We start from the raw sequence: 19,056 nt of genomic DNA, 5'->3' as shown, positions 1-19,056 counted from the left end.
GTTCATTGGATGTCCGTCTTCTCATTGACTTCAATACATTGCCATTGTAGTCAGTTAAATCGCGGCAAAAACTGACGTTTTTTAAATATGAAAATCGGCCGCCTTTTTCAATATTTTTTACATTGTGTGAACATAGCCTAAGCGAGACATTTCCCCAGCAGCAGTCACTGCAAGGAAATGAGTATTAGGTGGTGGTCATTAATAGGAATGGCTGCTAAGTAATACGAGTATGGCTCTAGCCCACAGAAACAAGAGACACTCCTACAGAACAGCTCTCCATTCTGGCTCAAAGATAGTAGTAATGGGGGATTATCCTCTTTTAAGTTCATATACCGTAATAAGACATATGGACAGTAGTTGTCTTTGTGAGACATCCAGTGGCGTAGCTACCAGGGTCGCAGCGGTCGCCCCCCTTGCCACTGCACTCTCTTGTGACCGCAAGCATTGTTTTACTTGCGTTCAAAAGAGTCCGGGTCTTACTGTCCCCGGCTGAAGCACGGCTGCCGGGGGTGTCCCGTCATATCCCCGGCAGCACCGCATCAGTGAAATCCCTGTGTTGCCTTGGGCTCTGACTTCCAGCACAGGAAGCGCACGTCAGAGACGCTCCTGTGCCGGAAGTCCCAGGCCTGGCACATGGGGAGCTCTCTGATGCACGCGCTGATGGGGATAAGACAGGACACCCCCGACAGCCGCGCATCAGCCAGGGACAGACCAGGAGGCGAGAGGTTCGATGGGGGAGCGGATGGCAGGTGAGTTGTTTTGTTTTTTTGTTATCTGCTATGCACTGGGGGGCTTCTATAAGAAGGGGGGAAAGGGGGACCATCTATAAGAAGGGGGGAAAGGGGGGCCATCTATAAAAAGGTGGGAGAGGGGGGCCATCTATAAGAAAGGGGGAGAGGTGGGCCATCTATAAGGGAGGGGGGGAGAGGGAAGCCATCTACAAGGGAGGGGGGAGAGGGGGCCATCTATAAGGGGGTATAAGTAAGGGGTGCATCTATAAGGTAGGGGGAGAGGGGGCCATCTATAAGGGGGGGAGGGGGCCATCTATAAGGGGGTATAAGTAAGGGGGGCATCTTTAAGGGGGTATAAGTAAGGGGGGGAGAGGGGGCCATTTATAAGGGGACTACATAGGGGGAGAGGGGGCCTATAAGGAAGCTACATAGAGGGGGGCATATACTATAAGGGGGATCACATAGTGTCAGCCTACCCACTAAATGAGGGCATAAAGGGGCCAATACAGATGTGCAGTTTGTAGATGAGGATGGTGCCAGAGTGAGGAGCCTAATATGTCTGTCTGGCAGATTCTGTGGATTCGTGGCTCGGAGAAGTTCTCATGATAGCCCCAGGCAGACGGAGAAGAAAATGAAAACGACTCTGATCAGAGAAGACGCCCCCTGTGAGTCACTTGATATAACTGCACTGTAATGTATATAGGTAGTGTATAGAACCTGTGTAGAGCTGGGGCTATTTATATGACTGTATGAGGTGATAGTGCTCTTTGTACAGTGGATTATTCAGTAGCAGCAGTGGGGTTAGTCCTGGCTCCCATCTCCCCCGCTCCTGGCTCCCAACTTCCCTGCTGCTGTCCTCCTGCTCCAAGCTCCAATCTCCCCGCTGTCCCCCTCTTCTGGCTCTCACCTCCCCCACACGGATGCAACGAGCAGACGTTCAGTGTTTCTCACGGAGTGGACAAATTCCTGCTCCGTGGAAAACACTGGACATGTGAAGGAGGCCTAAGTGCCATACTTTACAGAAAGCCTTGTCTTATCTGTATTTTGGTGTCACCTTTCACTGTAATGCTGTACAGATCACTTTCAAGCAGCCCTTTACTCATCATCTTAAAACAGGAAGTTGCAGCTTAGTTTTAAGCCTAGTGGCCAAAAAGAAACCCCCCAAATTTCACGATTATTTAAAAATGGAAAATTGGGGGGAGGGGGGGGGGGGAATTACCGGAAATTCTTAAAAAATATTTCTGTTGACACATTCCCTTAAACTGATTTGTTAAAGTGACAGTCACCCCCTATTTGCATGTTGACTGCTCTCCACTGGTGTAAAGGGTGTTACAGCTTTCATTACTTATTTTATATCACACCTCATGGTGCTTGTTCTGGTAAAAAGTCGTTTTTATCACCTGTGGATTGGTATATGTGGGCGGGGCCTCGCGGCTTATGTGCCACATCGCTTCGCCCCTAGCGCCACTTCATCCCACATCATCGCAGCATAGGCCCCACCCCCTAGATTGTTCCACACCAATGGCCACTGAGGGGGCGGGGCCTATGCTGCGATGATGTGGGATGAAGTGGCGCTAGGGGCGAAGCGATGTGGCACATAAGCCGTGAGGACCCGCCCACATATACCAATCCACAGGTGATAAAAACGACTTTTTACCAGAACAAGCACCATGAGGTATAATATAAAATAAGTAATGAAAGCTGTAACATTTACCCTTCACACCTGTGGAGAGCAGTCAAAATGCAAATAGGGAGTGACAGTGTCACTTTAAGTCCGCTGCAATGCTCTGTAGTGTAATTTCCTATAAATACATTCTTGCAGCCGATTTTCATTCTGCTGCGAGAATGTAGGCGCTGCCCACTTAACCCAACGCTGCCCAGCTAATACATTACCTGTCCGCGTTCTGGCTTCTTGACATCGCGCTCATCCAATCAGTGGCTGCAGAAGGACAGCTCACTGATAAGCTGAGTGGGACAACAGGAAGCCGGGAGCCAGAGAAGCAGACAGGAATGTGGACAGGTTATATATTAGACAAGGAAATGAAGCAGCACAGGTACATTAGTTGAGTCTGGTGCCAGTGGATAAGCCTTGACCAAGGCTTGCAATATATCTTGAGGAAATTCCATGGCACTCCACTTGTATCAGGTGCAAACGTAATTTATTGTGTGAAAACAACACAGCAATCCATTTGATGCGACGTTTCTACGGCTTCACGTTTGAAGATGACGGCATGAAGCCATAGAAACGTTACATCACATGGATTGCTGTGTTGCTTTCACATAATAAATTAAGTCTGCACCTGATACAAGTGCAGTGCCAGGTAATATATTAGCAGCGGTGGGTTAAATGGTCAGGGGCTACATTCTCGCAGCGGAATGAAAATACACTGCAAGAATGTAGATTCATAGGAAATTACACTACAGAGCATCAAAGCGGATTTTGCTGCAGAACTCGCAGTGTGAAATACGCTGTGATGCAGTACATGTGAAACTGGCCTAAATCGACAAATCTCGGAAACAGGAGGCGGTATCAAGAAACGCTTGAAAGGTGCGTAAAGAGGGCACCCTTCGCTATTTAATGTTGGTGCAATCTCATTTTTCGAGTGCTGGCTACAGGTCCTCTTTCACTTTATAGCCCCCTCTTGTTTTAGAAAGTTTTAGAAAATGAGTTGAAATCAAAGACATTGTAAATCTTTTATGGATCTACGAGGGAACAGATCTCATTTATCATAGAAAGCGCTATTTGGAAGTGATTGCTGCCAGAGAAACTTTTAAAGGGGTTATCCAGCGCTACAAAAACATGGCCACTTTCCCCTACTCTTGTCTCCAGTTTGGGTGGGGTTTTGAAACTCAGTTCCATTGAAATAAATGGAGCTTAATTGCAAAGGGGCCATGTTTTTTTAGCGCTGGATAACCCCTTTAAGCTGAGCTTGTGGGCTTTTATATTGGCATATTGCAGTAGATGGATAACTTGCTGGCTGATAATTAGAAATGAGTGAATCACTCGGAAATTTGTTTTGTGAAGCTCGCAAATATTCGGGAATTGTATACAAACGAATTTTTAATTAAAACAGGCAAACTATAGTAGCTTCAATAGTGGGACTATTACAGAATTTTCAACAGCTGTTCCTGTGTCAAAATTGAAAAATGTAAATTTTTTAAAAATGTCTGTCAATCATTCAATTTCCACCATGGACAGTAGTGGACTATGGTAAATCAGCAATGTAATATCAATTTTCTCACAGGACAACAGTGGACATTGGTAAATGAGCACCCAGTGAGTTATTAAGATGAGCACTGTGTTCACTGTGACTTCCTATAATGCAAACCCAGCACCCAGTGACTTGGTATAATGAACAACAATCACCCAGTTACTTGGTATACTGGACAATGGCTTCACTGCTCCCACAGAACCCCCCCCCCCCCAATCCACCCTCCTCTCCTCTCTGTCCCTATCTCTCTGTATTTCTCTCCCTGCTCTTACTCCCTGCTGCAACCTACTGTCCACTATACACAGCCAACTGGCCGCCTCCAGGGAGCCAATCGCCTTATATTAAGAGTGAGCGGGGTTTGCTGACATCACAGTGAGGTTTGCAGCTGATTGGACGGGAGCAAGGGATTATGGATAATCCCTTGCTCCTGCCAAAAGTCAGTTCTGTAAGCTAACATGTGCGGCCACTATGTTTAGTGAATTTGCAAAGCGAATCTGGCGAATTAACAAATCGTTACGAAGAACATTTAATACCAGATTCGTTGCAAATTGGAATTCGGCAGAATCGCTTCGCTCATCTCTACTTATAACCTTCCAAATGTGTTCTAGGAGCCTTTTGTGTTTCCTTTTAAGACCTATTTACTTACCCCAGTAATCAGTTAATAGAATGGCCGGCCATACATAGATGGACAACATCCGTTAGACTGGTTACTTCTCATAGTCTGGCTCTCCGCTCATACAAGGAGGATACAAGAAAGGGGCATATAATAAAAGCATATGGGCAGGGATTGTCTTCATTAAGTCTTTCCTCTGTGGGTGTAACTACCAGCCCAACTAGGAGGCAGGGCTACTAAAACTGGCACTACACTGCAATTCCCAGTCGCACGACTAGTAATCATTATCTCAAACTAGGAGTGTGTAAAAATATAAGCAGAAGGAGACAAAGGAAAATAACTTGTGTGTTCCTGTATAGCTGTGACTTGTTACACCCCCGCCTTCTTCTGCCTGTATTATGCCCAAAGATGGATTTTTATACTTATTAATAAAACAGTAATGCAAAGCGCTGAGCCACTGTGCCTACCATGTGAGATACATCCACTTTGACAGCTTATAATGGATGTGGGAGTCACTTATTTTCAGCAGTCCATGTCAAAATGCAGCAAGAGTCACTGAACCTAAGTGACACTGACCTATATTTTCAAGGTGACATCGTTGACTACAGAATCCTGATTGTAACCTGAAGCCCCCATGCCCCATCCCTTTCATGCACTGATTGTAATTAAGGAATATGGCATACATTACATGCACAGTACTGTAAATAATAAAGCGGCACAGTCTGAATATTATTCCTATTCGGGGTCTATCTTAGAGCAATTAGTAGTGTTGTCTATTAATGATTTCCAATTATAATTACAAATAAATCCTCGCTGCCAATCTGTACGGCTTAGTTATTGGTCTAAAAAAAGGGGGAAGACATTAAAGCGGAAAGTGCTGCGGGTTCTCCTGGCAGGGAGGTATAAAACAGAATTTTTTAGCATATATATTTATAAATTAGCGCGGGAGAGATATGGCAGCATTTCCTGACAGTCACGCAGTAGAGATTTCATGAATAGGATACAGGCTGCTGGAATGAAGGGGCTGTTTAGATAAGCATGTGCTCTTTTTTGGCAAAGCTAAAACTGCTCCAATTAATTTGCAAATCCCATTGAGGCCTAGAAGCTGAAAGAAATTAAAATGGATGTGTATGATATGTGTTTAGAGGGACCGGCAAGCAACGCTAATCCTATAAGAAGCCCTAGTTGCTACTTTGCTTCTAAAAATTTTAGGAAATAGACCCAGTTACAGCATGTACAGCCTAAATCTTGATTTTTCCGAAGCTTTTTCTAAGACATAAATAGACACCATTAATAGAACGGAAGGTTTTTAACCCCCTCTTAGCACGTTTCGAGACAGCCTATTGCAGAATGCTGTTTAGAACTTGCATTGTTTCTATGGTAACGTGTTCAGGTTTACCTTGTCTTTCCACGTACAGAAATATATTTTGTCATTAGAGACCTGCGGTGGGTGGATCTGTAGCCCTAAGGAATGCTATATAGGGTTTACCCATCTGATAACATAACGGCAAATTATTAGGATTGGTGTAAGTTAAAGCCAATGGACCCCCACCAATCATGAGAATGACAGGAGTGCAGCATTGGTACCCTTTAGAGTTCAAGAGGGGCCCAATTGGTTGGGGCCCAAGAGGTTAGACCACCACCCACTATAAACTAATGGCACATCCTTTATGAGATGGGAATACCCTTTTAACATTTTCAGGTCACTGCTCATTTAAAAGTAGGGATTATTCAGTGTCTTTGAAGTAAATGAGATCTGAAGTAAACCTCTTTAAATGATATGTACTTTGTAATGAAATAGTGTGCTGACAAAATACAGTGTGGAAGGAAATGTCACAATAATCTTTCAAGCTCTTAAAATGGGAGATTGCTCAATAGAAGGCATAAAAAGCATTACCACATATGAGCTATGAGATCTATTGAGTGGACAAAAAAAAAATGTGGTTGTGCGAGACTTGCAGTATCATGATATATAATGGAGTCATTGTGTGACCATCCAGCTACAGATCACATGAAGGGGAATTGAACTGTAATGTCTCTGCCTGGGATTATTTAAAGAAAACTTTAATTCTGGAGAAAATTTATAGTCTGGCAAAACTGAGGCTGTGTTGACGTCTGCACTGTTATTTCTGTTTTCTACTTCTGTCAAAGAAACACAAAACTAAAAAATAATGGGGGTGCCAGATCTCTTACATGCTGAACACTTACGGTGGTTGACAGACCTCACTGACTGTAATTAGGACTGTTGGGTTTCCATCATGGTGTTCGGCATTTTACCAGACAAAATAGTTAGAGATGAGTGAAGCGAATCTGGCAAATCAAGATTCGCTGTGAATCGAGCTGTCAATTCGCTTTGCTGTGCAAAGCGAATTTGAGTGGATTACTTAAGAAAATTCACAAAAAAACAAAATGGCAGCCACACATGCTGTCTGGAATGTCACTGGGCGGGAGAAAGGGATTATCCATAATCCCTTGTGCCCATCCAATCAGCTGCACCTCCCCTTCTATATAAGGCGGTTCGTCAAGGAGGTGGCCAGTGGGCTGTGTGTGGAGGAGAGAGCAGGATGACAGCAGGCAGTTAGAGCAGAAAAGTAAGAGACTAACAGAGAGATATAGGGACAGAGACAAGAGGAATGGGGGAAATTGGATGATTGACTGGCTGATTGATTTTTTTTTTTTAAGTGTTTTTTTTTATTTTTGACACTTTTATAACAACATGCTTTAACTAATTTGCCCTTCTGTAATAGTCTTAGTATTGTAGCTACTATAGTTTTGGCAGTTTTAATGAATCTTAGCGAGTTTGACTGAAAATTTTCAACGCTCACAAAACAAATTTTGTAAAAATAGCACCTCATGTTGGGTCGTTTTGTCTCAGATCATTGACAGTAGTTGACACAGAAGTGAATCTAAGTTATCCAGGCAACCAGTTTTCTTTTTATCATTCTTAAAATATTTTTTATGCAATTGAGCAGGTTTTACAAACATACATTTACATTCTTCAATCCCCCGTCACTGCAGGTATGACAGAGATCATGTCCCTGCCACGCAGCTCTGGGTTTGGCGATGTAATGTAATAGACCTGCTTAGCCAATCAGTGGATGAGGTGGGATACCACTCCAGTGTCTGTAACATTATATCCATAAACTCACAGGAGTAGCAGGAATCAAAGCTCTGTCATACCAGCAGCGGCCAAGAAGCAAGAAAGGTAAGCAAATGCCATACCAAAAAATAGTGCCTAGACAACCCCTTTAATTTGCAATTAAGTGTGCAGAGTATTTATTAGCCATCTGTAGCCCTCTATGTTCAGTATATAGCCCCATGTATTCTCAAATTTCCTATGCTTTTCTTTCCTTATCTGCTTGCTATATGTTTCTGCAGACATGTATATTTTATGCAAATAATAGCATATAATAGTCAGATTCATCCTGTATTCCTACAGTTAATCCAGTGGAAAACAGAGAATATCATGAGAGGGGAAAATCCTTTTTAACTTTAAACATGGCCATCATAAAAAAAATACCTCAACCAGTGACCTATGTCTACTGATGTCTACTACTGTCTATAGCAGTCCATTGTCTCAGTGCCCTTACAGTAAAGAATATCCCTCTATGTTGGTATACATATTTTTATTCTCCTAAATACAGAGGACACATAATTAAAATCCTAGGTACAATCAGATCATAAGGGAGATCACTATATTAACCTCTGATATACTATGTTAAATAATGGTGATGACATCGCCCCTGGGCCAAACTTTTCCAAACTTAAAGGGAACAATTTAAATAAAATAGTGGTAAATAAAAAACCCGATGATAGTATACTGATATCTACCATCAACAGTCTTAGGCTATGTTCACACTACGTAAAAGTAAGGCCGTTGTTGCCATCGTACTTAATGCAGTGTTGAACATTGCCTATTCCTCTATGGGATCCCGGATGGAGCGTATACACATCGTATACGCTCTGGCCAGGATCCCGTGCGGCGCCGCAAATAACTGACATGTCAGTTTTCTGCGACCGCAATTCAATAAATTGCGGCCGTAGGAAACCTTGTCAGTTCACACAATGAAGCGAGTGGCTCCGGCCGCTTGCTTCATTGTGTGCTGTGGGAGGTTCTGATGCGGGCACGTGCTGATGCGGCCGCATGAGAACCCTGCGCCTGGAAAGATCATCTGGCCGGAACTTAAGTATCGGCAGGGATGATCCGGGCAGTGACTGACCGTTCTGTGACCCGGCCAGGTCATGCAACGGCCGGTCTAATATGACGTGTGAACATAGCCTTAGGCTATATTCACACATCCGTATTGCAGCCCGTGACTGCGGACCCACAAATGTGCATCTGTATTGCTCCGTGCTTCATGGAGCACTACATTGACGCTTCATTTGCGTAGCGATCCTTGTCGCAAAATGCGGTCCACATTACAACATGTCCTTTACTTTGTGGTATGTATCGCGGCCCGGTACACACATACAGACGTATGAACAGGGCCATTGAATACCATGGATTCTATGTTCTGTCCGCAATTGCGTGCCTGCAATTGCAGACAGGACAACGGATGTGTGAATGTAGCCCTAGCCACAAGTGGCTGAAGTAGAGGTGAAGTCACCAGGATTGGATTTTCAATTACTCAGCAAATAATGTTGACAATTTGACAACATACATTTCAGTAACAAAGGAGTAACAAAACAAGGAGTAACAAAACACACACACAAAAGGAAAATGATACCAATAACATTTGTATACCCACATAAGAATTCGGCAAGGATATCTATTGGACATTATGGCATATACCTCCGAACACAATGTGGAGCAAAGCTATTGGAGGTGGCAGATAAATGATCATTGGCCCTCCTCACAGTTACGTCGCCAGCCAGGTATCTAAAAAAATGTATGCCATGTGGCAGCAGAGTAATTGGGTGGGGGAAATGAAGAGCTCCCAGTGCGTTGGCAAGGTAATTTTGACAATACCACTCAGTATATCTATATAGTTGATTCTCTGTGTTTGGTAGTGGGTTTCTAAGAATGTCTGTCAGCGACTAAAGAATTTTTTTGTGTCTTGATTTTTTTGCTGCTCTGCAAAAATCTACCCCAAAAAGAATCTTAAGGTTGGAGATGGAGTGGCCGCTGCTAACCATTCATAGTAGAGACACCTTAGGGCTACAAGTAGGACAATATGTATCACTTCTGGTACTGCCCTCTGAATTTCTTCATCTGGTGGGCAAAGACGTTGGAAGAGATAGGCCTGAGGGGTGTTTGGTATTCTGATATTGCAAGGAGTGGCTATATAGTCTGATAGCCTACTCCAGCAGGTTTTTGTGTATGAACAGTCCCAGACCCCATGCCACAAATTGGCAAATGGCCTTTGGCATTTAGGACATGCTCTTTTTCTGTCTGGGAAATGTAGAGAACGTTGTAGGTTTGAGCCATATAAGGCAAATGGGAGCTTAAAAAATGGGAGCTTAAGGACCTTATGAATTTAGCTCCATGCCATTATGGTAGCTTTTATGAGTATGGGGGTTTTTATTTGAAGGTGGTAGTATGTAATAGTATAGTGGGAGTATGTAATAGGGCTACTGGGCACCAGGGATAGGCTACTGTTTTTCTAGGGCCATGTTAGAGTGATAAGATGAGTCATGAAGCCAATCAATAAGGTTTGCTTTCTCTTTTTAAAGTCTTTGTTCCGACAACATATTTCATAAGTGAAAAACAGCTGTTTTTCGATAATCATGATCAATATTAACAGCCATCATTAAAAAAAAATTAGCTTTCTCGTCCAAAAGGGGTTATCCAGGATTAGAAAGGACATGGTTGCTTTCTTCCAAAAAACAGTGCCACACCCGTAGGTGGTATTACATACAGGTGTGGCACATGTCTATACACTTCAATGGAACTGAGCTGCAATACCACACATAATCTAAGGACAAGAGTGGCACTGTTTCTGGAAGAAAATAGCTATATTTTCCTAATTCTGGAGAACCCCTTTAAAGCGACTCTTTACACAGACACACAGACAGGTGTCTTAACGATCCAGCCCATGTGCTGTGGTAACATAGGTGAGGAATAGGAAGCAATCTGCTTGGAGCATTCCTAATGATGAGGAGGGCGGGGATGAGGGACGGAGGGGTGGTGCAAAGTTAGGGCACTGATACGCCGTAGGGGACCGAGCTGCAATTTTAAAATTATTTTGTTATGACAATGACTGCATCACCTGCCAAACGGACCGCAGGACAGATCTTGGATTAAAAGCAGCTATCCGGAAGTACAAGTGGTTTGAAGGGTCAGATTGTGGGTACAGAGTCGCTTTAAGTAAAGTAGCATCAAATTGGTATTTACTTTAAAACTACATCTACATGCATAACTGAAAATAAACTTGTTAAATAGGTTATCGACTCTCTGTTTTTCTATTTATTATAGGAGAAAGCTATGTTTGTTCATCTGACAACTTTTTCAAGAAACTGGAATATACAAAGAATGTCAACCCAAACTGGTCGGTGAATGTGAAGACTTCTGCTGCTCAGAAGAGTCCACAGTCCCTTGGTAGCTGCAACAATGCTCAGTCCAAGGAGAACAAGGACTTTGTCCGTCCCAAGTTGGTAACTATCATTCGTAGTGGAGTAAAGCCCCGTAAGGCTGTGCGTGTCCTGCTCAACAAGAAGACTGCCCATTCATTTGAACAAGTCCTTACTGATATTACTGATGCCATCAAACTGGAGACTGGAGTGGTCAAGAAGCTATACACCTTGGATGGAAAACAGGTAGGGGGGATTTGAACACTCATTGTTGTACATTTTCATTATTTTAATTCTGATGACTGTCGCCTTTGCTATAAACCAAAGTTAAAGTATGTCAGCATTGATCATTAATCCATCTGATGAACTGTGACAGATGTGATTGGCACATCCACTGCCATAGGGAAATGTGTCACAATCTGAGATAATGTTTATTACTCAGACCTGACAGTACCTTGTAGGGTTAGGCTGGGTCTACACTATGGTGTAGGGTTAGGCTGGGTCTACACTACGGTGTAGGCTTAGGCTGGGTCTACACTATGGTGTAGGTTGTAAACAGGGGCAGTCATCAACCTGTTTTAAGTATTTATTTATGTATTTATTTATCTATGTATTTTTTTGCACTTACATTTTGATGAAGCTGGTGTGACCAAGTTGGTCAAAGTGAAGTGTTCCCATTTGCACTAGTTTATATATTAGGAATTTTATACCATTACAATAATAGTTAAGTTTTTGAGGTAACCATTTTGATAATATGCTACTTAATTCTAAAATGACTTACACATTTGAATCCATTCAACATGGTTGTATTCCACTCAATAGACTTTTACTGAGATGATTTTTTTTTTTTTTTTTGATAGGCAACATGTTTTATTGTGGTATTTTTCATACACACGTCCCGTAATGATTTTTACAAACTTTTTATAAGAATGTTATTCAATAGTTCTGCCCTATAAAAATGTCTAGTAAAAAGACCGGACAATACATTTGGTTGCAACAGAGTTAATAATAGTGCACTTCAAGTAATGATATGAGTTGTATGTTCCCTGGCAGATATATTGTAATAGGAGAGCAGACAAGGAGGTTCTGCCTTTTTTTCCTCAACTGAGGTCACTAGTGTAACCTCATAAATCAGTGTAAAACCTGCTCTCATTTCATTTTTATATCCTCATGCACCACCAGGTCCTAATAAAGTGTAGCCAGCCATTACAATAAAGATTTAGTATAAGCGGCTTTCAGAACAAAAGAAACGTATCCCCATTATATAGTGGTAGGAGGAGCCCGCAGCACATATTAATTACAACATTCAGGCTACACTTGGAATTTCAAGTAGAACTGTACTTTTCTAAAAATATCCCATTTACTGCTCCTGCTAAGACAATTATGAATTGTTCTTGTGGAATCTCTGTGTTCTCTGAGCCTACGACTTAATGTAAAGCATATTGAAAGTATTAAAAGACTATTACTTAACCAGACAATACAAAAAGATTCTTAAGTGCTGCTTTGGGTCACTCTGGCGCATTGCTCAGTATTTCAAGCAGGGCTAAATAGGAGAAATCCAGTCCGGGGTGTAACTAAAGACAAGGGAGGCCAGGAGGAAGAAAGAGGAGAGGGGTTGTAGGCCCAGGGCACAGACGCCCTAGGCCCCGCCTCTTTGACACTGCGGCTGCAGAATAAAAGATTGTTTTTTGCTCCGACCACGGCACCAGGCACATTTTGAAAGACAAGACCAGTGGTTTGGGGGTGTATACAGATTTGCTGTTAAAAACTATTAAGGCCAGGTTCAATCTATGTAAGACACAGAACGGCCGGTGTCAGTGAAGATCATCCCGGCCGGTACTGCAGTGTGCACCCGCATCCCAGTTTACCATTGAACACAATGGAGAATGCATCCAGAGCTGCACTTTCCATTGTGTGACCTGTCAGGATTTTGTGGCCACTATTTAATGAATAGCGGCCACACAAAACTGACATGTCAGTTTTTCGTGCAGCCACTAGGGATCCAGGCCGGAGCGTATAGTATGGGATTCTATTGACTGCAGTGCAACAACGGCTGTGATTAATACAAAACTTACGTTGTGTGAACATGGCCTAATAATGTATACAGTACCAATACCCTCATATTTCAATAAATCTATTATATTTAGAGTTAATAGTCCTACACCACTTCTTACTCTAAATCCTGACCTAAGAAACTACTTGGGCACCTCTAAGTGCGAATGTCTCTGGCAGCTGAGAAAATAGAGGACACTGACATATAGAGCTCGAGAGTTGAAATCCGTGAAATCATTTGAAAAGATTAATATAACAAGCCTTTCAAAAATAGCTGAATAGACGGAACGCCAAGAATAATCTTTATATTAAGCCTCCTTCCTGTATCTTGAACTTTATCAACTGCTGCAGACTCATGGATTACAATGTAAATTAGATACAGACAGACATTAATTAGTTCCTTAGCAAAAAGTATTTCTATAAATTAGATGTTCGGCTCACCACACATTCAAGCCTCTTAAATGTACATTTGCCTTAAGGGAAAAGTCTAATTTTATATAGTATTCTTATAGTATATTATAGTAAGGGGTTTTTCTGATCTGGACAGCCCCATCAGCTGTTATTGACCTGGAAACCGCTGTGTCAGTGCTTTTATAAATGATGCATTAGATGACACCCACTGAAATCAATGGACAGTCATTGTTTTCAGCAAGAATCCCCTGAGCTAAACTGTGCATTGAGACCCGGACTGGACAGCCACATTAATTGTAATAACACTAAAGTGTTCATCTATAGGGTGCGAAAGAGAATACATGTGCTGCATAGAAAGTGCATGTAATCTCAGCCCACATGGGTAAAAATGCCACTTATTTTTAAAAATATAATTTAAGTAGAGAATATGGGATTTGATGGAGCATGGCACAATTATTTTGCAACCCCCTTATATATGTGAACCTAATTCTAGGTGTTCAGGTAAGTACCAGGTGGAACAGGGAGAGAGTCTCAGGCTCACAGATGTTCTCCACACATCAGACTGCCATCAGTTGGACCCAATATTCAAAGCAACAGACAATGTATTGTAAAGCTGTTCAGATTCTTAATCAGGTCTGTAATTATACTTAGAATAAGGAATCCAATTAGTGTGGAGCACGTCTATAAACCAGAGATTTTCTTCCAATTTCACTGGGTACTTAGCTCAATATGTGGGATTGGTCTCCACCTTTTTAGTCATATGGCTAACACTGGAGGAGCTCTGCATATATTGGGATATCTTGAACCGTTAAGGAGGGTTATCCACGATTAGAAAAAAACATGTCTACTTTCTTGCAAAAAGAGCACCACGTTTGTCCTAAGGTTATGCAGAGTATTACAATTAAGCTCCATTCACTTTAATAGAGGTTATCTGCAAAACCACACTAAAACTCAGGACAAGAGTTATGCTGTTTCTGGAAGAAAGTGGTCTTGTATTTGTAAGCGTGTGTGTGTGTGTGTGTGTGTGTGTGTCTGGTAAAGTATTATATATGACTGGAAATGTTAGCATCAGTAAAGCATTAGCTGGTTAAATCCTATTTGAAGAAGCAATTTACTGTATTCCTGCTTTGCTATGGTAAAATATGTGATGTGATGTTTCATTTTTAGTTTAATATTTAGAATGTATGAAAGTGTTATATATACAAAGAGAAGCAGTGGGGGGAGGCTGGCTGTGCTGGATGTCAAAGGTCTCCATTATTTCAGGCTTTGGCATCTGTTGTATGACCATGTGCTGAATATAGGTCAGTAACAATGGGTTACTTATTTGCATATGGTTAAGCAGATCACAAGGTGTGCTGTACAGATCAAAAATGTTTTTTTTATTTTATTTTATTTAGATGCTCATAGACACTTTATTATGGTTAATATATATATATATATATATATATATATATATATATATATATATATATTGTAATGTAGTGTTTTAATGTGTTTATTTGTAAACTAATGTAAACCCATGTTATAAAAAAAAATGAATGATTGAATCAAAAAGATCTGCTAGAACCCTTGATGTCGGTGAATTGATTTTACCAGCTGTACTGACAACATTCCTAAGTATTTTAGAGATTGATTTCCATATTATAACTTATGTCTTTCTTACAGCAAATTTTGTCCAGTCTATGGACTAATTGCTTACTGTATATAGACATATATTTATTGAGCTGTAAACCTAAAGGGGGTTGTCTGGGGAGCAAAAGACAGCTAAAGCCCTCTGCGCCCCGCATGCACTTACTGACATTCCATTCTATCTCGAAAGAAATCCTTCCAAGGCATGGAAGGACGATTATGGATGGGCGAAATCACACCTAAATATGATGTCAAATATCTGCACAGTGTCTCTGATGTTGCAGCACCACTGTGTAAATATTGGACATCATGTGCGGACGTGTTTTGCACACACACTCCATGGCAAGAACGGCGGTACTTTTACGTAGTGTGAACATAGCCTTACACAGAATAGTAAATAGCCCATCACAGGACAGTCAATGCAATAGAAAATGTATTCACTTAATGGCAGAGCTCTTGTTCTAGGACAAAGACAGCAGTCTATAAATCTAAATATCTATAATAAAGTGAATATATCACAGTCTTTAAATTCTGATGGTGGTGGTGATTTGTTCTTTGTACATAAATGAGGTCGCTTGGTACATTAGAGGTTGGCCCAGCACCCCCAGTGCACCGATATCCCCGATCCTGTGTGTCATGCGTCTTTTGAATCAATTCCAGCCATGGGCTGGCTCTGTCTCAGCATGAACCCCAGGTGAGGAAGGGGGGGCTAGGCTCAACTCCAGTGCACCAACCAACCTCATTTACTTATAAAGAAAATGGTGCAGATCGCAGAATCGGGCATCATGGACGGAGCAATCAGATTTTGAGCAGTGGCGCCCATTAGGTCATATAAAAATATTTATTTACAGATTGAAATCATACGTTCGCTTTAAAGCGAATGTACCATCACGTACATTGCTTTGGGATTTTTACCTGGCACGGTCCTTTTTTTCAACCGCTGCCCGATTTCCCTCACACAGTGCTGGTCTATTCCAGAACACCGGCATGGAGTACTGGGGGAAGGCTTACCGGCTCCCAGTGTAACAAAACCCCCTCCCCTCTGTGATGCGCCTCCATTGATTCTAATGGAGCCATGTCACAGAGGGAAGGGGAGATCGTCATACTGGGAGACAGCGGGCCTGTCCCCAGTCCTCAGGGGCGGACTGGTGCACGGGAATACAGTGGAACTGAGAGCCGGCTCAAAAAAAGGACTGCGCCACCAGCATCCCCACTCAATTTATATTATATATAAAGATGAGCGAACCTCGAGAATGCGCTAGTCGATCCGAACTTTCGGCATTAGATTAGCGGTGGCTGCTGAACTTGGATAAAGCCCTAAGGCTATGTGGAAATCATGGATATAGTCATTGGCTGTATCCATGTTTTCCAGACAACCTTAGAGCTTTATCCAAGTTCAGCAGCCCCCACTAATCAAATACCGAACGATCGGGTTCGGATCGACTCGAACCCGAACCCGGTTCGCTCATCTCTAATTATATATTATATTAATTTATCTTATGTTAAAAAGGCACAAAGCAGATGTAATGAAAAATTCATTCATACAGATTTATTAGAAGGTAGACGCCTTTTACTAAATGAGGTGCAGTTTTCTCTTCAGCTGCAATGTTATTGCTGGTTGAGAGGCTACAATATATCCAGCATTTCTAGTGACTGTGCTGTAAGGACATGTTTGTGTAAATTAACCTTCATATATCCACAGTCCCAGGGGCTGAATGTTAGAAATACTCATACCTGAGAGTGCCATTGTGTGATATTATAACTACATGCTTTCACACTCATTGAATGTAAGTGAATCTGTTGGAAATAATGAAAGTAACAATGTTCTCCATGGCCTTTCCTGGGTATCCTTCATCATATTTCTAGATGCTTCTATAGAAATGGGATGTACATGAGTGAGGTAGAGCTGGCTTCTGCAGTCACACCTTCCCCTCTTAACATGTGCATGTATTACTATAGTCTCGCTGCAGTCTGGCAGCTGCAAATTCAGGTTGCTAGGAAACAGTCTCTGTAACACAAAGGGCTGCTAGCTGGATAGGTCTTATCTGTCATCCAGCAAACAGCTGGATAGCATTTTATTTCATTCTCTTCAATTCTGCATATAAGGGGTCAGCTGACACATTGGGGCTGATACTAACATGTTTCCATCATCAAATTGGCAGGGTTGTTTTTTTTTACAGTTTTTTTCCTGTCAGTTTCTTGTTTTACCATATTTACTAAGGCTGTATGCCACAAACATCTACAAAAAACCAACACGTCCATAATTTTCTATTTTAGGGTGTGTTCACATGTACAGGATCTGCAGCAGATCTTCAGCAGATTTGATGGCACAGAATTGAAGTTGCAGATTCAAAGCAAATCTGTAGCTTCAAACCTGCTGCGGATCCTGTATGTGTGAACGCACCCTAATAACCAAAAAGTTGGTGTGTCCTTTATTAAGTAAACTGTCAATTTTTTTTTTACAGGCTGGGTTCACACTACGTATATTTCAGTCAGTATTGTGGTCCTCATATTGCAACCAAAACCAGGAGTGGATTAAAAACACAGAAAGGATCTGTTCACACAATGTTGAAATTGAGTGGATGGCCGCCATTTAATGGCAAATATTTGCTGTTATTTTAGAACAACGGCTGTTATATTGAAATAATGGCCGTTATTTACTGTTATAAATAACAGATCCTTTCTGTGTTTTTAATCCACTCCTGGTTTTGGTTGCAATATGAGGACCACAATACTGACTGAAATATACGTAGTGTGAACATAGCCTTACATTCTAACAACCAGCCATCACTTAAGTGGTCAGTTTTAGATTTGTCATGTCAAATACCCAACAAATTTACTAAGGGCAAGAGACGCATATTAATAAATCTGGCGGTTTGGGAATCCAAAATGTTGGTGTGTAGTGTTATTGAAAACCTGACAATCTTAGTAAAGATTATCTTATAAGTTATATAATTTGGGGACATATAATAATTGATGATATATAAAGTTATAATGATATTTCCAGTATAAACATTTTCCTACAAAATACAAACACTATTCAGGTTTTCCCACTTTGTTTTAGTTTCCCTTATCTTTCTGATTAATCATAGTAAATGCCCCATCACTGTGGTACCTTTGTCTCCGAGCTTCAAAGGCGATAAACCAGCTGCACATCTACACATGCCAACAAATGTGGTGTCCTGTCTGGAGCTGGCCCTGGTCCTGAATGTTGCTTTTCTCTGACCACAGTATCTTCTAAGATGTCCATGAAACAGCTAAGAAATCAGATGACAATTGTTATGTCCCTTTCAGAGGGATATGAAAGCTGACTCTGTTGGATAGCTTGGCTTCTAAACCATGGTCTGGTATTTGTTGTAGATTTACATAGGTAAAATACAGCACTGAATGGGGTTTTCCAATTAAAACTTACTTTTCCTCTATCGACAACCCGGAGGTCGGACTCCCCATGATCTCTTACTTTTCTCCTAATCTGTGGATAGGGGACAAGTAAGTTTTATTTAAAAAAAACCTTAAAAGGTTTAAAGTGTCTCTGTCATTATAACTTTCAAAATCTAAATCAACTGTAGATGTGAAATTAAGTAAGTTTGCAATATACATTCATTATTTTATTTTTTTGTTGTTATCATGGTGTAAAACAAAACTGAACTTACAATAAATCCAGGTCCAGTCTCTTGAAGGTAGATTTTCTGACTTGTGCTGGTTGAAAAAAAGAGATTAAACACAGAAGTTCCGGCTAGTACTAAGAGTCACGGCTCAATGTGTCCATCAGTCACATGACTGCCTTCTCTCTGTGAGCGTTTAGATTGCCCGGGATACACAGGACTTCCTGTCTAAACCCAGGAAATGCCGTGTTTTCCATGATAATATAAAAAATAATGAATGTAAATTGCAAACT

General features: G+C 41.5%; 1 protein-coding gene across 1 annotated transcript in view; it reads left to right on the top strand.

Moving 5' to 3' along the window:
* The window catches only part of DCX (doublecortin), a 92,428-nt gene that overhangs the window by 21,595 nt on the left and 51,777 nt on the right, over positions 1 to 19,056 (top strand). The window contains exon 3 of the mRNA XM_069985928.1: positions 10,972 to 11,312. Within this exon, the coding sequence (XP_069842029.1) occupies positions 10,972 to 11,312 (341 nt within the window). The remainder of the gene's footprint in view (positions 1 to 10,971; positions 11,313 to 19,056) is intronic.

This window comes from Dendropsophus ebraccatus, chromosome 10 (genome assembly GCF_027789765.1).
Source record: "Dendropsophus ebraccatus isolate aDenEbr1 chromosome 10, aDenEbr1.pat, whole genome shotgun sequence".
Classification (NCBI taxonomy): Eukaryota; Metazoa; Chordata; class Amphibia; order Anura; family Hylidae; genus Dendropsophus; species Dendropsophus ebraccatus.
Note: the sequence above shows the minus strand (reverse complement) of the source record. Positions and strands in the feature narration are given on the sequence as shown.